The sequence below is a fragment of the Nesoenas mayeri genome (genome assembly GCF_963082525.1).
Source record: "Nesoenas mayeri genome assembly, chromosome: 6".
NCBI classification, from domain to species: domain Eukaryota; kingdom Metazoa; phylum Chordata; class Aves; order Columbiformes; family Columbidae; genus Nesoenas; species Nesoenas mayeri.
The window spans coordinates 36,573,338-36,594,839 of record NC_137545.1 but is presented as its reverse complement, the minus strand read 5'-3'; the positions used below and the strand labels follow the sequence as shown (position 1 = coordinate 36,594,839).

Genomic DNA, 21,502 nt, shown 5'->3' with positions numbered 1-21,502 from the left:
ACACCATCAAGGACAGAAGCATTTGCTGCTTTCTGTACAGAGGAATCCAGGGCTAGCTCCATAACAACTAATGCCTTATGGCTTTTCTTCTGGTAGTTTTCCACCACTGTGCAAAAATTATGATTAATATTTGTTCCTATATTTAACTAAATTGAGGTTGGATTCTTGCTCCCAAGCCCCCAAAGGAGAGTGACGGTGCTCCTCAGACACTGTTCAAAATTAGTTTTGTTGCGAGGAACACATGTGCAGATAGTTTTCCCTTTTTGATTGTAATACAATAACAAAGCAACGGAGTTATGTTTAACACAGCAAAGTCTCATAACTGAAATGTGTCATTTGTGTGCCTGTTCCTCAGAAAACAAGCTGTTATTTCCTTTCCAGAATCCTCCATATATCTGCAGGAATGAGAGGCAAAGATGGGCCGATGTGTATTTTGTATTATACTGATTATAACTGTACATTTAGATTTTCCTCTACAACATAGTGTTTCTTTCTTTGGTATATCTGTCTTCTAGTTCTTACTTCTGGAATGAATCCACAAAAATCAGCCCATATACATTGCCTGAGCCATATACGTATGAAACAGGCATAGCAGAAATTCAAAGACACTCTTTGGAAAGCGAGGTGATGATGCGGTTCACAGCCTGACTGATAAAGGTCATCCTAATATATACAGGGACTTTCCATTTATGCACAGCAGGTTGTCTGCAGCCTTAATCTTGCCCTTAATGGTGTTCTTCTGGTTGCCTTTTTTCTCAATCAGGAGATGTATTTCAGAGAAAAGAGGATGGCTCAAACATGCCTCTACTTGGTAGTCCTCAGAGACTGGAATAACTTCCTGGAGTTTATAGCAAATACAAGTTTTAAGATAATCTGTCTGCTGCTTGGAGAAATGCCAGTATCTTTGTATGTGAGGGCCAACTTGTTCTTGATGTGCATGTGCTTCTCACTCATGATATTAGGAAAAAATTCTTCATGGAAAGGGTTGTCAGGCATTGGAACAGGCTGCCCAGGGAAGTGGTAGAGTCACCATCCCTGGAGAGGTTTAAAGGACATATAGACAAGGTTCTTAGGGACACGGTTTAGCGCCAGAGTGAGGTTATGGTTGGGCTTGATGATCCTGAGGGTCTCTTCTAACTGCAATGATTCTGTGGTTCTATAAACCAGGGCTATGGGCAGCCAGGCTCACTGGTGGGCAGGGCCTGCGGCAGGACACTCACCCTGGGACCAGTGCCGCTTCCAGTGTCTTGCCAGAGCAATGAGATCTCCAGGGTCTTGTCATCTCCCAACTAGCAGCTGCTTTTAGAGCTCCCAGGTCTGCAGTGTGTCTCCTGGCTCTTCATCAAAAGAAGACTTTGTTTTAATCAGGTCTTACCACCCTGTAGACTGTCCAGATGCCCACCAGGATCCAGACATGCTTTGACCTGACACAGTGTTGCCCATCCTGGGCTGGTGTTGAAGAGGTTCTGATTAGGCAAGAGGGTCTGCAATTAATTAAAGCATTTTTATCTATCAAATCCTTTACATTTTCTGTGTAAGGATAACAAATAAGAAATAATATAGAGAGACTATTTACTGCAATCAGCTGTCGAGTGAGAAGTGTTTGGAGAGAGAAGTTGAAAAACCAGTTTACGTTCCTTGGAATTACAAGTCGAGTCTTATATATGGCCATGTCACTTGCTCTCTGCCCATTTCCACATCTCCATAAAAGATAGTTTAAGCTGCTTTTTGAATTGTTATACATTTATGTTTTCAAACCAGCAGAAAACAGTGCTTTTTCTGAAATTTTCAAAAGCTGCTGATGAAGAAAACTGGTTTTAATTTCACTTAGATATATTTAAGCTAAACTATAATAACATATTTGAAAAGTTGAAATTTTGATCTGATCCAGAATGGTTGTTCCTACATTTTATTTTCGTGTGAAGTTGCCTTCTGAGCTTCTTTCAGAAGTTTCCCTGACAAGACTGCGAGTCAAAGCAGCTGTTCCCTGGCATTTGCAAAAGAATTACCTGGTTATGGAATAATATACTATATGTTTTGGTCCTAGCCCCACAGGTAACGTCTTAGATTAGCTTCTGCAATTGTGTTTATGGTGAGAACTAGTTAGTGAATATAATGCTGTCATTCCAGAATACTAGTTAATACTCCTCTTCAGGTATGTCCTTTGGAGCCTCTTCGTGGTATTTCCTGAAGAAACCATGAATGGAAAACTGGATCAACTTGTGTAAGTCCTTAGGAGACTTTCTGGTGGCAAGAAAAAAAGATGTACGCAAAGCTTTTCATTTTATTAAAAAGAGTAATTTGCCCTTAATCCAAGTAGTGAAAAAACGTTATATTTAAAAAAAAAAAAAAAAAAAGTTAAGGGCTGCAAAGGAAAGAAAAATTGGTTTATTTCTAGCAATTTTTATCCAGAATAATTCTATTGCCTTAATTGCTATTACATAAAATTTATTGAACTTAATTTTCAGAATAGCTCGGCTTGTTTGTACTTCAGTTGAAGATAGATATTTTAATACTGTCACTTTAGTCAAGTGTAGTTACTTTAATACTTACAAACTCCTTCAGGAAAGCTTAAATGCTGCACACGGGTTTCCTGGGAGGAAGGATGATTACTTTAAGTATGGTACTATAATGAACCAATTTATAAGAGAATATCTGCATGAAAAAAATCACTGCTTATTCTTCTCATAATATCATATATGCGCCTATGAAGAAGAGCTTAGCTTCTAGAACAATCTTTTTGTTGTGCTGGTAGCTGCTGTTGGGTGTAGCTGAAGTCTAACATTTTGCAAAGGCAATAGAACAGCAAACATGAGGAGTTACTGCACCTTGGCTTGGAAGAGTCATCTCAGCGTGGCCCGTCTGTGATTGCACCGCTGACAAAGTTCCGGGGGGACAGTGCTGTTGGTAAGGTGAATATCCATTCACTGGAGACAGGATGGTGTCAACAGCAATATTTGGTCACTAGGCTACTGTGGTTCACTTTGACACCCCAGACTGACATTCAGCTGGGGACCTGAAGACGAGAAACTCCATCTGCTCTTACTGATCTTACTCTTGATAGTGAACTTCACTGTGAAGATTTTCTTCTGCAGTCCTTCATGGTCTGTTTTTTTTCAAAAGAAATAGGTGTTTCTGGTGCATGGAACAGCCAATAAAACCATCATCAGGAAATTTATTAATGTTACTGCAGAACTGTTCAGTAGGGTGATAGTGGGTACTAGTGAGGAGTGTTTTGAGTGAAGAGTAATGTGGAGTACATTTAGATTGATATGTGAGTGGTAGAAGGCTCACATATTTAATCTAGGGAATGTTACTGCTCGCTCTGTTCACTTTGTAAGTGAAATCCAGAGATGAAAAAGAAGAATTTTATATGATTTTCCTGGCAATGATAATGTTAAACTGTGAACAATTTGGGATGTTTCTATAAAATTTTGTGATATATGTGCATTCCTTTCTTTTCCTTCAGTTTTGGTCAGCTTGTTCTGAACAAAAGCTGTTAGCTAAACAAGAATATATTATTATTACACTTGCGGATGTGCTATCTAAAGCAAAGCTATATTTTAGTTTGTCCTTCCATGGGGAGAAAATAAAGCAAGAGAAAGCAGCTGAGTACACAGACAGAAGTAAGCCAAGTAAACCAGAAGTCATATTTGTAGCCTTATACTCGGAGATAATTTAGATTGCACTGTCTAGTTGCATGTAACTTTTTTGCATTATAGCTTGTTTGCTTGGTTACATAATTTTTTTCAGACCTGGGTTATGGTGTGTAATGGGATTCCCCTTAGTAAATAAATAAAGAAAATAAAAATGCAGATGGGACAGACATAGGTCACAGTGGCATCAGTGACTACTCCTATACCAAACATCTTGCAGGAAATAATTTGTGAATTCCTCAGTATTGCTTCATAGAATCACAGAATCATTTCAGTTGGAAGAGACCCTCAGGATCATTGAGTCCAACCATAACCTAACTCTGGCACTAAACCATGTCCCTAAGAACCTCGTCTAAACGCCTTTTAAACCCCTCCAGGGATGATGACTCCACAACTGCCCTGGGCAGCCTGTTCAACACCTGGCAACCCTTTACCGGAAGAATTTTTTCCTAATATCCAATCTACACCTCCCCCAGCACAACTTGAGGCCATTTCCTCTTGTCCTATCACTTGCTACTTGGGAGAAAAGATCAACCCCCCCTCCATGCTACAACCTTCTTTCAAGCAGTTGCAGACAGTGATCAGGTCTCCCCTCAGCTCCTGTTCTCCAGGCTGAACAGCCCCAGTTCCCTCAGCTGCTCCTCATCACGCTTGTGCTCCAGACCCCTCACCAGCTTTGTCACCAGCTTCGCATTGCTCTGACTTAACATACAAGTGTCTTTTATACACCTCAGGTTTCAGTGAATGACCCAGGTTATAAAGCATATCAGAAGATACTGCCACAGTATCATGTGGGATTGAGCCACAGTAAACAAGTGTTAATTACATAAAGGAAAAAAAGGTCATGGTGCTGGGGGAGCAAGGTACCATGGAAAACAATTTTAACCTTGTTGGAATTGTAAGTCAGTAGTCCTTGGAGCAATAGGTGCCTTTTTTTCAGCTTGTGCACTCAGACTGAGCTACTTGTGCATAGCTTGGAGCTGTTTTTTTCATAGAAGTACAAAGAAACCCTAATGTACAGATTTTATCTTCATCAATGGTCTGAAAATCCTCGTTTCATATGGCTCACTATTTTGTAAATATCTTATTTTGAAAGTCCTCCTGAGTCACCATGGAAAGTGCAAAATGATTTGAGATGCTGAGTTAACCACTTAGCTTGGGTTCAATATTGATTGGATTCTTGGATGCCTGTTACCATTGCCTCTGTATATGATCTGTTAATAACTACATTATGAATCATTGGAGGTTATTTTCTCAACTAAGTGGTTCTGAGCAATCATAAGCACTATTTAATTATATATCCTACATATATTTTATTATTGGGTTAAAAGTGTGATTAAAGTGTGTTTTTGGAAAATTGCAGGCATGACTCTCAGAAGAATTTTAATTTATAACCATTATAAAACCATTGTCTTTAATGAATTTCAGAAGCTGAAGAATTGAAATGAATTTGAAAGGGGGGGGAGAGGGAGAAGGAAAAACAGGAAAAAAATAACACCACTCAGGCATCATGATCTGACACCCCAAACTGAAATAGAGATAATTTGTATCTGAGGGATCTTTACCACATTGCATCTGAAACACTTCACTTCTCTGGAGGACTTGTGTTTATCATATGAAAATGATCTTTAACTTCTATAAGCAAAGATGTCATCTCTAATTATTACTTATCAGTTTCCAGACAAGCAATTCATGTCATGCGGCGCTCATTGGGAAAATCAGCATTTCAAAGATCTTGATCTTGTTTTAATTCTTGTTTGGTTCAAGCAGAATTTTGTCACGTGTCCCTGTGAAAGATTGCTCTTTATAATCGGTGCTGTAGAGTCCAGATCCAGTGACATGAGGATTACATTGTGCTGTGTTGTATTATTAAAGCCACTTGTGCAGTGAACTCTGCAATTCCTCTGTGATTCAGGAACCTCCCTGGGTAACCTGTTCTAGTGACCAATATGACCATCTTCATGAGAGAAAAACAATAAAAATCCCAATATCTTATTGCAATTTCTTATGTTGTAGACAGTATCTGTTGTATCTGGTCTTTTCATCACTGCTTCACGGGGTTATTGCTCCCCCAGTGCAGGACTTTGCATTTCCCATTGCTGAGAGCAGTGGCAGCTGTTGTGCTGCCGGTTAATGGTGTGAATTATTACTCTTTGCTTAAAGGTAGTTTTCCTGCATTGTAAAATCTCAAATTAGGAAACGTTGGAACATGAATTACCTGGGGAAGTATAATATATGATCATTTTATGTCATGTATTAGTCGTTACTATCAGAGAAGAGTACTTATTCCAATTAGTGCCTAATCATGGTTTTCACTGTGAAAATCTAGACTAGATTTTTGCGAGCTACCTTTTTTTCAATTTCTGTCATCTAACATTTACTCAATTACAAATGGAAATATTCCAAAGTGATCTGATTTCCGCCCCCCCCCCTTTTTTTTTTCCTCTATGTGTGTAGTGTCATTCGTGAAATGTAACTTAAGAGAGAAGAAAGGGCAAAAAACAGACAACTGATGATACCAACAATAAAAGTTGAAAAGTACAATAATTTCTGAAATAATAATGGTTAAGAAATAGCTGGCTTAGTGTCCCTTTGACACATGTCTGTTCCTTGAGAAGGTGACAAGTCCTAGAGGAAAGTCACCCAGTGACTATCGCTGTGTCCAGACGGTGAGCAGCCGTTTGCCGTTCTTGGGATGAAGGGGGAGTTAATTTCTGAAATAGCCAGTTTGGTTCTTATCTTTTAAAAGCTTCCATATGATCTTTTCCATCACTATAGTTACTCCTTTTGTTTATAAACAACAAAAAGACTTGCAGCGTTCTGAAAGGCTGGTGGAAGGGAGAAGATTTGCTTTATATCCTATGTATTTCTTTATATTCTACAAATTCGAGTAAATGATCATTTGGAATTTCAGGTGAATTTCCTGCTCTATTAATTTATTGTTCTTACTTCTGTTTATTAGTAGAAAGAAGGATTATTAGACTGTTCCTTCCTACTTCATCTAGCTGAAAACCAGCTTTCTGATAAGTCTCAGTCAGTTCACTGCATTATACAGCTTCATAGATCAATGTCGTCAGTGATTTATATCATCCCATTGATTCTAGAAAGCTTTGCCATTTCCAGACTGCAGGGTCTGTTTTCATCTGTTGTTTTCCGTGGGCTGTAGGGCCTATAGTGTTTGATCAAAGGGTTTGTCATCAGCGTACTATTTGTTTGATTTATAGAACAAACCGAATACTTAGAAATAATGGTCAGGGCAGGATGTCATTTTAGATTTACAAAATACAGTTGGTTTCAGAAGAGCAATGACAGTTTAAACGAGTTTGAGAAGCTTACACAACGTGGGACTTGATTCTACACTTCTCATTAATTTCCTTGGGAACAGGTCTGCAGTGAGCAGCATAATCCTAGTTTCCTTTTAGTAAGATTTGAATATTTAATATTTTTATTGTCTCTTTGTTGACACAGAGCATTAGAGATGTAGATGAGCCTTCAGTGTAGAATTCTCATCAGGCTGCTGTGTTTGCATCCTTTTGTGGTACAGGCATGTGTCTTAAACTCTTATTGGTCTGGGGAGACCAAGAGCTGAGTTGTTGCTTTTTTTGTCTCCCCCCCACCTGTCCAGCTTACTTGCAGTGCACTCTTTCCATCTGTCACCTCTTCACAGAAATGAAACTGCATTGTTCAGCAGGATAGCACTTACTCTGCCTTTGCTGGACTTCTGACCTGGAGAGTGTTTTGCTATTCAGCTTGAAAACTCAGCCTGTCTTTAATTGTGCAGTATGTGAGGTATACGACAGAGATTGTTCAGAACATTCAAAAGATGGTCTTTATTTGAGGTAACACAAGAAGTGTAGGAATCTAGGGGGGTGGGAAGAGGAATAAGCTGTTCTGTGCCATTGTTTGCTGCCTTCAGCGTGCTCACTCTAGAGCTCTCTGTAGGATTTGCTGAACATCATGCAGGAGATAGATACACATCTCCTCTTGCAAATCTCTCTCTCTGCCCTGCTTGCCTCCCCCCGCAGGCAGCTGCCTTTGAAATTAGCAGATTTTTCACTCTTAAGAGGATTCTGTTGTTCCAAAGCCTTTGTCATCCTCCCTCTTACTTAAGCACAAAGACTGTTTCAGAAGCACCTGTTTTCTTTGCTTTCTCGAGTGTGGATTTTCCACTCTACCCGTTCTGTACGTCACCCAGATAGAACTGGTCGAAGTGGCAGAACAGCACTGTGAGCAAACCGCATGACTAATAATTTCTAAGGTTAATCATGTTTTCCTCTTTTCTCCAGCTTTTCCAGGTACATGACATATCAGGGACCTTTTTAGCCCATGCCTGAAACACTAAAACTCATTTATTGTTACTCAGAAATGAACTAGTTGGAAAATACATGAGCTGTGCTTAAACACCCAAGCAGGAGTAACGGTAGTATCTTGAAATATTCTAGTGCTCATCATAGTAAACCAGGATGTATATTCTTGATTATTCCACTCGTCTGCATAGTTAATAAGATTTTGTGATTAGAAAATGAATGGGTTACTTCTTTAGGTGACTGGGACTTACTCTGAGAGAAGTTGCATTATTCCCCTTTCTGTGATGAAATGTTATAAGCTCTGCTTTCTTCTACATGTCCTTTGAAATTGCTGCCCTCTAGTTTGAGCAGGAAAGGTGTCCCTGTGCTGATGTTTCTGTTTTCTTCCGTCATTAGTCACATCTGATTCATGCCACACTCTTTCCTAAAAATGATTGTTTGTGTTTGAATTACATCGAAGAGATACCGTTGTCAAGTTTTTTTCCCTGAGTTCATTGAAGTGTTTTATGTGAATGTACTCATGAGGGCAACTTGAAGGGAAAATGGTTTAATGGCTCTTTTACAGATGCTTGATCATTGCACCAGTGAGTAGCGAGCAAGAAAAAAGAAATAATAAAAAACCCTCCACCAACTACTGTATTTATGGTTCCTTTGTGATCAGAATAACACTTCTGCTGGAAACCTGACAAAATGACTCTCTGACGTCTGTGTTTTGGGGCTCAGAATGAGATCTGGGCCTCATGGTTTGTGTAAGAGTAGTCGGTGATTAAGCCCATAGCTTATAAAATTGATCCTTGATTAAAGTTTTAACAGGGTAATAGTCAATTTCTAAGCTAGTTAATTTTTTAAAAAGACATTGTTAGAAATGTGATTCACGGTGCTGATTTTTAATTCAGTTGTGTTTATGGGTTTTAATTAAGATAATGCCTTGCTGTTAACTCTCCAAGAGTTATCAGATATATGCACAGTTATTCAAGCTGGATCACTTCTTCATGAAAATGCATATTTTTATGCCTAGTCAAAGCTTGTGTTATGTAATAGTTACAGGAAATACATCTCACTTATAGACTAACCCAAAGATCACGAAAGTATGTGCCTTTGTTTATAAGAATTAGCAAAAAGGCACATAATGAATTCCAAATGCTCATTAAAGAACTTCTCTAGGTTAGTGTTGACACCCCTTATTTAATGTTGATTTACCTCATGTTTTCCATTTGTCTGATTAGTTTTCACACTGCATGTGCTTCCATAGCTAGAGAACGTGATTGCCAAGGCAGAGATCGCGCAGTTGGTGTTGCACGTGGACGGTCATTCACGCTGTACGTCTATGCAGCTCTTTTTTCCCCTTAGGCTTGCCTTGTGGCCTTGGGCAATACTTTACATCGCCTGCTTGTAGTCTCGCTGTTTTGCTTGTTCAATCTCATTCTCTCTCTCAACACAGAACTTGAACACATAATTAATGGAGTTAGTAGGATTCACTGTTCAGTCCTATGATTTTTATAGACCTCTTGTAAAACTCAGCAGCCATAGTCCACTCAGCAGCAGCAGCAAATAACCCAATCTGACTGACTTGCAATAGACTGGAGCACTTCTGGAAATTTTCCTGTCAGCTTGATTCTCTCCAGTTATATTTTAGTGTGGATCTTAAATCAGTATTCAGGTGGTAGCTTGGTTCTCAGCCCATTATTTAATAATTCAAATGCTAGCTCTAGATGAGGAAAGGTGAAATACATTAGGCATGAACATATGTTAGCTTTTCCTCAACAAACTGCTTTATATGCATCAAAATGCTTCAATTGAAGGCTGGTATTCTCAATTTTTATTGCAACTTTCAAAGAAAATGCAAGTTATTTTATTAAAAAGATAATGAGTTCCACTTTTTAAAAATCTTATGTAGATGTAGCAGTGAAGTTGTGCATTCACTTCTGCAGAATTGGCTTAGCAGGATGTTTCATAGACCCTCATGACTCCACTTACTTAGTACTGGAATAATGCAACTAGCACCTTGATCCATCTTTTTGTCGTTCATGTACAAGGGAGATCTGAAGATATTTGCATAGTTAACTTCATTTCCACCTATGAGTAATGACTTTTTAAAAAATCATTTCAGGAAAAGCTGTCAGAAGACAGTAGGAAACGTAAAGAAGGCATGGAAAAAATTCACACGCCGGCAGATGAAGATTCAAGAAGTGAAAGCAGCAGCACTGAACAAGAAAAGGAGAAAACCAAATTGCTATTAGAGCGTTTGAAAGCTCTGGAGGTAAGATGTACAATGGTTTCACACATAAAAGACCACCCTGCCCCCTGCCTTGTTCAGTTGTAGGCACTGAATCACCCTGTAGTATAAATCTGATTTTTCACAGTTCACCTGTACTGGTGATATGGGGCATGTTTTTTATTATTCATTTACCCAGGATGAACAAGAAGCTTCACCTTAGTACCACTGAAAAGATCTCTCTCCAGTGTTAAGCATCAGATATCTTTAAAAAGAACTTCATACATTATTTTAATTCTGTTGAGGCCATTTAAGAAGAAAAATTGGTTTTACTGATTTTGTTTCAATTATTAATATTGTAAGACTAATATAGGTGGTTTAATAACTGCCATAAAACCAGTGTTGCTTCATTGTAGTTTATTGCTCAACTTCTAATAGCTGGACTGCTTGCTTGGGAGAGCTCAGGTCCTTTTACTGCGAGATTGTGGAAAATCTATTTCCTTGTAGACCACATGGAGAACTGCACACTCTACATTTTTACTGCATTTCTGGAAGATTAAGGTGTGCAAAATAATGCACCTTGTGGTAATTCCAAAGTTTAGGAAAGACTGTAACCACTATAGCTATGAGCTTATTTTGTGCTCTTGATAGAAGCATGGGTTTCAAAGTGTATTAAAAAATAAGACTGTGCATATTTTAGTATCATTGTGAACTAACACAAAGGCATATTTTTTACTCATTGAGTGTCACCTCTGTTCAAGTATCTATGAAGTGTTATATGTATGGATAAATGAATGCTTTAGTGGCATTTTGCCTATGTAGGGTCTCAGTAAACAAAGACTTCATCACTGGGCCAGTCCATTTTTGGTTAAGTGTGATAGCTCTTTTGTATCGCAGTTTTTATTTTGAGTTGTAGGCTTCATTAAAAGCAAAACATGAACAATTTTAATCATGTTTGGATCTAAATACAGAATCTGAAATTTGAAAGGTATAAGCAGTCTCTCCAATTTTTCTTTAAAATCTTAGGCTGTGTGTAAAATAAACATATTTCATATTAATTAACTAATTTTACCTTGGGAAAGAAAAACATGATACTAAATTTTTGAGGCCCATAAAACCCTGAAAAATATACAGTTTATTGTAGTCTTGCTTTATCTGTCGATGGAGAACAACTGTACGTTCCTTGTGGTCTTTTATTTCCAAATATGCATGACTCGTGTTTGCTTCAGCTTGTTTTTAATCAGACTGCGTGACAGTTGCAGTTCTTTACGTCTTCATTTGATAGGAAGTTGTTCAATAATGTCACGGTCTTTATTAGTCGTGGCAAATTGGCCTGATACATAATGTGACATTATGGACAGAGAGAATCTACTTCTGGAAGGTCAGTGAACAGGTCTCCTCACTGATGTCAGTGTCATGCAGTGGCTTGTTCCAAACCACATATTGGTGAATGCCAGTACTGCAAGAATTAATCTACATAAATAGTATAGAGAGCAATCAGAGGAGAAAGATGAATGGCAAGGCCAACATTAATTATGACCCGAGATAATTGAAACAAACCATTGTTAATTGTGTGTTGTTTAATGTTACATGTTCTTGCACTTGAATTTTCTCTTGAAGAATATAAATTGTGATGTCAAAGACTCTATGGTTCATTAATTAAGAGACATACTTTGTTTTTAAGTTGCGTGCCATTAGCAGTTCTAATCCTTTACTGTTTACAGAATAATTATTATAAATATTTTATTAGTCTATATGGAAAGGAACAAAAAATTACTGTTTGTTAGTTCCAGGTGTCAGAATCTTTAATCTTACTTTACGTGATTAAATGGTTCTGTATCATACACAGTGAATAAAATCAACAAGGCTAATAAAGTACTTACTAAAGTTGGTCTATCTGTGCACTGTAGAATCTGAAGACCACTTATAAACAGAGCCTGGTAAAAGTAATAGTTAAAATATGAGACCTAATCCATTAACACTTATTAATATAGTTTCATGAATATCAGCACTTTTAAGAAGTCTTGTAATATCTCTTCATATTAGTTTGTTACTTAAGTGTAGCTTATGACAACATGTAGCTTAGTCTGTTAGACCATCGGAAAATTATTCCATCCTTCCTCCTACCTGTATTCATTGCCCTATTGCTAACTAGTGTGAGGTACACCTAGGGAAACGTATGAGCAAGTGGTGTAACACTTTTATTATATAAAACTTCATATTCAGCAGGTTAAGTTTTTAGGGTTTTTTTACTGATTAATACATTCTCTTAACTGATCATATTAAAACAAAAAAAAGTTGGATAAATCTGACCTAAATTACAAGTGAATAAAGTACCATATGAGAGAAGCTATCCAGGAGCACAGGGAGAAATGGCTGGTTTAGCTGGTACATATACAATAAAATAGATTATTTCCTTTCTTTCAATTTGAGTATCTGTATGGAAAAGAGTTCGTGTTCCATACATGAAATAAATTGCTTCTGCCCTTCCTGGAGTACTGGTGTAGTAGACGTGAGGTATGTGGTGGTTTTCTTCAGGAAAACCATAGTAATCCTGGACTGTTAGATATGGACCAGGAAATTATCCAACCTAAGTGTGAAAAGTGTGAAGGGAGGCTTCATTTTCATAGAAAACTTCCTGTAAATGGCTTCTATATCAGTGCCGTTGTATTTAACATTTTATTTTTCCTTTTTCTCTAATAATTGCATACTGTCAAATGTATTGCCAAATAAATTTCTGTAATACCTTTTAGGTTTTATTAACTTCTGTTTAATCTAGAAATTTTCTCACTGAATAATACAAATCAGTATAATAAAGTGTCTTGGTAGTCAGCTCAAGTGAAAGCTATCATACACTTTGATAAGAAATAGATATATGTATTCTCCCATTGCTCCTTTTACCTGTAATCTTTTTATATCCTTTATCATTTACAGCAAATTCTATTTGCACTCTACTGACTGATAAATACCATACATTTCTAATCAAATGAAACAGATGACAAATAACAAATGGTTCGTACCATCTCGTATCCCATTTCATGTAGTTGAAATTAATTGTGATTTCCTGGATATCAAAACTCCATTGTGCCTTTAGCATTTTTAGTTGGCCGCTCTTGAAATGCCACTTAATTTACTTCAGCAGTTATGATCAAATGCCTTCTAACTATTACAAAGCAAAAAAAAATCTCTGATAACTTCTATGTGTGTTTGGAGTGCTGCAAAAAAATGAAATATTAATGAAGTACAGTGAATAACATATCAACTCCTTGGTGGAATTTCTTTTTTTAAATCTGCTTTCATCACCAGAAGAATTGCCTTTTTTTTTAATGGTAGTGGAAAATGTACGAAAAATAGAATTTGTTCTGGACGTGCATCGACCCCCATACACTAGTTTCAGGTATATGTAGGTTTATACATAACTGCAGTAAAACAATAATGTTGTATTTCCAAAGTCATATGCATACAAGTTGGAAATTTTTCACAAAACCTTAATTCACCCTCCTGGGTATGTTAGATATTGTGCAGACTCTCATTGTATACTATTTCTTGTTTCAGCAGGAGTTTACATAGTCACGGTGCAGAGAAAAGCTTTGAGACTATTCTATATTTGAAAAACAGTATTAACGAAGGACTTGAGACTGTCCTAGAGCTTCAGTATCCAAGATGGAGCTGCGGGCCCTCTGCCCCAATTTAGCCTTAAACGACTGAAATACAGGCTGCCCGAGCACCTGCATAATTGCAAGTGAATTAAACTGATATACTGAGTTAGTGTCAGTCTTAATCTAAACATGTCTGTAAAAGCCATAGTTACTTTGATTTTAAAAATTTAATCAGTGATAAATACTGTGTCAGTTTTGAAGGCTTATTAAAGTCTGTCATTGGCACAGACATTTATGCACTGACGATAATGAATTAACTACGTCTAATGGTGTGAAATGTTGCAGCTCTACCCGACTTCCTTCTTTGCAAGTGCAGCAGTGCAGCTTTCTTAGAAAGTGTTTGCTTTTGGTTGATTATGAAGAAAGTAAGCTGGTGGGATTGCTCCAAACTAAACGACCCAGGAGTACTTAATGGAGGTTGTGTTGGACGATGCTCAGCTTTGCCAGTAAAAGAGAGATTCTGTAAGATACACAAATTTTGTTAGTGGGGTTATATTCTTTCACACGTTGCACGTCCTCTCAGTTCCTCAAAAAGAAAGGGGAATATGAGTAGATGTTGGATGAAGACTCAAGAAGACTGGATCCATTTCACATCTCAGCTGTAGATTTCCTGCATCCTGTACAGTCTGTTTGATCTAGTTGTGCCTTGGTACCACAGGATTGGCTTCATGTCTGCATTTCTGAAGAGCCCACAGCCCTTCCCCCCAGAAATCACTACAAGGCTTTCACGTAAGCAGAGGGCAGGTGTGCTTCTGCCTGTGAGGCTCATGAGTTGATCTGTATGGCAGGAGCAGGCACGTACACGGCATCCTGTGGTGCAATAGGTTTGTCTGATGACAAGGTGTCCATCTGTTATGGGCTGAGCAGTGCCTGTGTCTAGGAGACAAACATTAGATGAGCAGCGTGCCGCCACCTTGGGAGTTCGTGAGCTTGGTTATGTGGGGGCAGCATCCACTCTTCAGAAGAGAGGATTTACCCACCTTGACATTGAAATACTGGAGAGAGTGCAGAGGAGGTGACAAAGCTGGTGAGGGGCCTGGAGCACAAGTGTGATGAGCGCTTGAGGGAACTGGGGCTGTTCAGCCTGGAGGAGGCTGAGGGGAGACCTGATCACTGTCTACAACTACCTGAAAGGAGGCTGTAGCATGGAGGAGGTTGGTCTCTTCTCCCAAGTAGAGAGTGATAGGACAAGAGGAAATGGCCTCAAGTTGTGCTGGGGGAGATTTAGATTGGATATTAGGAAAAAATTCTTCCTGGAAAGGGTTGTCAGGCATTGGAACAGGCTGCCCAGGGTGGTGGTGGAGTCACCATCCCTGGAGGGGTTTAAAAGGCGTTTAGACGAGGTTCTTAGGGACATGGTCCAGAGTTAGGTTATGGCTGGAATCGATGATCCTGAGGGTCTCTTCCAGCTGAAATGATTCTATGATTCTTAGTTTATGGTGGCACACAACTAATGCCTTGGTAAAAATGCAGCATTTACATCCAAATTAAAATAAATATTGTCAACAAGGAAGTGGTTCCCCTGGTTTGCTGAGTGTCCCCCTCCCCTCCCAGAAGTTCTGCAATGAGCACTAGTTCCATTGGCCCCAAAAAATAATGATTGTAGGCTGCTCACAACCTTGTGTTTTTCACCAAATAGCAAGAATTCACAGAAGTCAAGGGGTAGCATTAAATTGTAACCTTGATGTTGTCAAATGAAAAGCCTAATTCATGTGTGAAAATCTCATTGCTTGCGGGTGAGTGAGAGTCAATGAAAGTTTCAGTAAACTAAGCTGCAGTAGAAGCAGTATCTGCTAGGAAAGAGCGACAAAACCACTCTGATTTTAATTATAGAATTTTGCCCTCTTACCCTTTGCAGTTCATCATAGAAAGATGTGTTTTGTTTTAATAAATTGAGCTTTGGGAGAAAACTCGCTCAGGATAATAAGCTAAATGTTCAAATATATTAGAGGGGTAATTTCCCTTGTATCATCACCATTAAACAAATGAGGAAGTATGTCAAGTATTTCCGATATTATGTTTTTACTACCCTGCAGCGGAAGAAGGACATGCTATCAATGAACTAGAAAAAGATAAAAAAGAAATATGAGAAGGGTACATATTTCCTTTTAGTGGATTGAGAAGATAACTTTATTTTGAGTGGGCATGTTGATGTTTGTTTTACTCTTACATTATATACCCTCCCTTTTTTTCCCTCTTTTTCCATGTTCTACAATGTAAAATGGTAGAAAATTAATAGTTATATTATTTTCCATGGAAAGAAACATGCAACATGCAGGGGCAAAGAGCCTGAGTTTCTGAAAAGAACTGTGAGAAAAACTACTTCTTTATTGAAAATCAGCTGCTTCACTTTGGTTTATAGGAAATTTGAATCACTTTACCTAGATGCATAGAAAAATCCAAAACTTTGAAATATTGTAGCAACTAGTCTTGTTCTAGCCAATGCATTTAATCTGATTCAGCCAGAAGCCTCTTCCTAGCCCAATGCCTTGGCCATCCACCTAACTACCTTCATTATGCTGATCAGTCACCAAAGGCCAACCTACTTAATCCTAATTATTGGATTATTTTACTTTTAAATCTTTTCAGTGGGAGACTTTCAGAATTAGTTTTCTGAACTGTGCCTAAGAACTGTGGTTTTTTAATAGCCATGGATCAGACAATGAGGCTGGGAAAGTCTTATTTGCAAACTCACCCAGTGGCTGATAATGCATCAGCGTTGACTTGCATCACTGGTTTGAAAAACAGCCCAGTTTATTCCAGCTCTTCAGTGGTAATAGTATTGGCAAACGGTTTTAGCTTCCCAATAACTGAGTAAATTTTGAATTAAAACCAAACAAGGACTATCAAGCTGAATGTATTCTATAGTCTGTTGCTGCTTGAACTCTTCTAACCGTAGGTGTTCAGTGGCTCGGTTATTCCCAGATCTCACGGCTGCTCCCTGTTTCTCCTTGCCTTGCTGCTCTGGGGTGCTTTCCTCTTTGCCATCTGTCCTCACCCACTCCTGCTGCTGTCTTTAAATGCAACATCTGCCCAGATGTTTGTACCTTCCCTCCTGCAGCTCACGCCCTCCTGCTGGTCACTGTGGCTTTTCCATCCATTCTGCTGCTGCCCACGAGCGCGTGAAGCTGCGTTCTCTGCAGTTGGCACAGAGACTGAATAGCTTCCAGTGGTCAATGCATCTTATCAGTTGGGATGTTAGTAGAAATAATATCTTCATATAGAAGATGAAAACTAATAGAAACCTCTTCTGGGCAGAGAGTTAAATTCAGTTAATGTGTAGTGAGTATTTAAAAGAAGAGAACGTACTTCTTGCAGGCATGTAAAATATTTGGCATCTAAAAGGAATTTCCTTTTTTCCTCTCTACTTGTACTCTTTTTTTTTTTTTTTTCCTAAGCCAGTTGAAATTCGTGGCAATTTCATTTTTGGCATGAAAAAAATCAAGATGAACTAGTAGGGCTATGAATTTTCACAGGGAGGTTGGAAATAGCTCTGCCCACTGGATGTAGGAAGAGCTGTTAAGATTTTCTTTGCTGTTATCATTCAAGAGAGACTGCCAGTCCACTGTTCAACCAAACAGTTCCATCTCCTGAAGTGGAAGAGTACCTTAATACAAATAAGTCTGTCCATCAAGTCATTGACTCCATGACTGGTGGCAGAGGCATGGAGGAGGCCACGCATATCTGCATTTCTGACTATTCAGTTCAATGAAAGCTTAAAATACTTAGTTTCTAAAATCCACCGTGGTACCTGCTGGGAATTTTAGTCTGAGTAACAGATGGTATTGTTTTCTAACTAAGGAAAAAACAAAGATTATTGACTTGCATCTCATATGAAGCACTACAGCAGTGATTCAGAAGTTAAATGTTTTGGGTCACAAGGTGCAGAGCTTCTGAGTTTTTGTTACGTGTTGAAAAGATCAAAACTTTCAGGTTGGCTCTGCTTTCTACTTTGAGAGACCCATGGAGCAGTAAATTTGTTGAAATGTGCTGATTCAGCAAGTGCTCTACAGAATGTGCTCCAACTAGTGGTCCTGTTCTGTGAAGTTTTAAAACTGCGTTTAGTTGTTTTCAGTGTGACATCAGGTCATACCCCATCAACTATTTGTATAAAGGGAATTTTTCTGCATATCAGGATTTTTCTCCTTTAGCCCGCTCATGCTGTCAATTTAGGTTTTAATAGAAGTTACTAGCTTTCTAGCATCAGATAATTCAGTGCTCGTCAGCCTATCCAAGTAAGGTACAGGCACATGAGAAAGGCAGAGTGGGTAACTTAAGGTGTACCTTCTTAAGGTAGAATGACATAAAATATCCTTTTCCAGGGCAGTGAATCCAGCATCTTGCCAATGGAGGAAACATCTCTTATCTGTGGTTTTTAATCCACGTTAATAGTTTAGTCAGGATACTGTTTAGAAGATGCTTTAGTTTATGTGTAATGTTGATTATTTTCCTAAATGATGGTGCGTGCTGTTGTGAAAACATAAAATATAGGATCCTCAAGATAGTATACTAAGCTCTGCAATTTTTACAAAAAATAAGGAGAGCACAGATAAGCATTTAATGTTCATTTTAGCAAAACCAAAAGTATTTACGTATATTTATTGTAAAAGCAGCTTATAAATTCAGTTTTTTCTATGATACTCTGAATTCCAGGACGATGACTCTTTTCTTACAGTTAGGTACCACAGAGAAAGCTCCGTGGTGCTTGGCTGACAAAGCAAACACTCTTTAAATAGTTCAAAGTATTGAATATGGCTACAGGAATAATGATTTGGTGCCAGAAGGTCTGAGAAATAGATGTAGTCAGTGAAGAAAAGGTGAGTCACAGAAGTCAAGGAAAATGGTCTTGGTTTTATTAAACCTGTCAGATTTTCTCTATTGAAATAAATGTTAACTGTGTTCTGCAAAGAGTCCTTGGTAGGTTGCAGTGAAGGAATCTGATATTTCAGTCTGACTTTTATAATTTAAATAATGATAGTTTTTCAGTGCCCTTCCTTCCATGTATCGTGCCTTCTTGCACATAATCAGTAGATAATGTAACTTACCTTTTTTAGCAATCAGGCATATGGTACAATTGAAAATTCACTCTCCCTGCTGAATGAAATTAGATTTTCCAGCACCGTGTTATAGATCTAGGTGACTGTGTTTATCCCAACACATCTATCATTTCAGAGAGTGAGACTCGGTAGGTTTTTTAAATAGTTTCTATCGGGTGTGCACTGCAGCCCCGGTTCTACACAAGCACGTTCTGTGAGCCCTCTCATTGCTCACAGTGACAGCTCTTCCAGCCAAAAGATTCTGTGTGGCAGAGACTGTAGAATCATGCCTTGTATTTTTAATTTACATACTAATGCATGCGATTTGGCTGACAGTAATGACAGTCGTATAGTTCATAAACTAAATAAGTAGCTGCAGTTCACGTCAAACTAGCATTATGAAGAAGATCCCGGTATTTTGTGCATATTTTCCATAGGAAATCCCAATTAATTTACCTCAGCTGTTAGAGCCGAATCCCTTACAACTCTTAACATAGCAAAATCATTTCTCTTTACTGGCCTTGGAAAATGATGAAACAGTAATGAGGTCTGAGTGGTGATGCACTTTTTCTTAATTTGATAGTGATTTATTTGTTTGTCTTGTAGAAATACAGAATTGGACATTATAGCTGGGATTCTGGGCAGGTATAGTTCCAGTCATGTCACTAGAATTACTGGAGCTGTGCTGACTTCTTGCACATAAGGGTCTTGGCTCCCGTCTTGGCCATATGTTTAACTAACATGTGAAATCTATGTGATTAACATACTCATGAACTTCAATATTCACTGGCTTTATTATGCAGCCGCTTTAATAGTTCACAGCAGAAAATACTCAAATGATTATTTTTAAGTCTGCTTAATCTGTCATGGTGACAAGCACAGATTTTAAGATTAGTTATAAATATATAAAGAGAACAGATAAATCAAATGTGGAATAGTCTGACTTTGGTCCATTACACGTGACTCTGTTTTTCACTGATGGTTCCACAGATACTGGATTACTCACTTAACTATTTAATTTTAATTTATCGTAAAAACAGCTCTACATGCGTACAGTATAACCTTACGTGCATGGATGTTTATGCCTGCATACATTTTAATGTAAAGTTGTCTAGTTAAGATCTGCAGTACTATTAAATGCCAAGTGGGGCGAGAGGTTTGTTTTTTCATAAGGACAATTTATTTCCTCTTTTTTAATTATAAGTTTTCACACATTGCCCATCCCTTCCTATTTTAAGTTACCTTTCCCCATATAGGATCAGGGAGATCCTCCATTCTGTTTCATCTCGGGCTGAGCACCTTTCCTCTGCTGCCCACATCAAACAGCTCAAGCAGGGTCTCTGCCCCAGGACAGCCCCTGTTCTGGCACTCAGCAGTGTGCAGCTGTCACCCTCCCATTGAGACCAAGAGCTGCCAGCTGATCTTTTTGACGTGCGTGCCCATGTTTCCCGTGCAGTGGAGAAATGCTCGGATTGCCTGGCAGGGCTCTCCACTCGCATCAGGGATACACAGGCACAGAATGCCATCTAGAGGGCAGGGATTCTTCCCTTCCTACAGGAACACCTGGGAGAACTGCTGGCCTTCCATCACACCTGGTGACAGCGCCCATTTTCCTATCCCTCTTCTGGTCACTGTGTACTCTTGCAAGGCCAAGACTTGGAAATTATTAAAGAAAAGTGCTCATTCACTCATTATAACTGTTTCCCTTCAATAAACCTGCAGGTTTCCTTATTTTCTTCAATTAGTCAAGTGGTCTGTTCCTCCGAATAGTCCTGATTTTAAATGTTCTTGGTCTTAATGTTTAAGTTCTTTAGGAGAAAGTTCTTCTGCAAAGAGGAAGCAGATAAGACCTAGGTTTGTCATTCAGCTTTTTGGTAAACTGTAAGAAGAAGAGTAATGACAAATGGGTTCCTTTGCTAAGCAAAGTCCTCTGTAAAGTTCCTGCAGCAGCAGTTCCAGGTCAGCTGAAGAAATGGGTCTGAGGGCTGGGCATTGTGTGAAAATGTTGTGCACTTAGACAGAAGCAGCTAAAATATTCTTATATGGCATCTCTTCTGCTGAAATACTTGGTTAGCATTTCTCGTAACAGTTACGGTAAGCTGGAAAAGAGCAGATAGGCTTTTCAGTGAAGAGGTCGTATGGCTGAAACAGTTTCTCCTTACTTACCTCCTAAAAGCTCCTTCTTTTTCTTCGTTTAAGAATTATGGAGTTTGTTTCTTTCGACCTTAGACATGTGCCAGAGAAAAGCCTGTTGCCTCCTCATTGAAAATTCATTTCAGTTCTGTATTGCATTTGATATCATTGTATGCCAAAACGATTATGTACCCAATAGGCAAATGTGTCACCAGTTGGCTCTGTAGGACTGCCCTGAGTAGGGATAAGATTTTGTATATAATGACTGTTACTTTTCTTTCTGGTGTGCTGGCTTTATTCCTGTATCCAGTCTTGTGCAACTATGTAATAAACAATATCTCATCTCTGAGTGTTAATTTTGGCTCATATGCATACACACCGGGTAGAGAACCTTGGTTTGGGGACAGCAGTTATACTTGCAACTGCTACTACCAATAATGACAGTTGTAATATTCTTTTTCTTAAATAAGCAATGAGTGTAACCTTAAACTGTAAG

At 38.5% G+C, this 21,502-nt stretch overlaps 1 protein-coding gene across 1 annotated transcript in view; it reads left to right on the top strand.

The window, feature by feature from the left end:
* Positions 1–21,502, top strand: part of NCKAP5 (NCK associated protein 5) — a gene marked incomplete at both ends in the record, with an annotated part of 239,157 nt that overhangs the window by 108,985 nt on the left and 108,670 nt on the right. Inside the window, 1 exon segment of the mRNA XM_080346974.1 lies at positions 10,074–10,223. Within this exon segment, the coding sequence (XP_080203100.1) occupies positions 10,074–10,223 (150 nt within the window).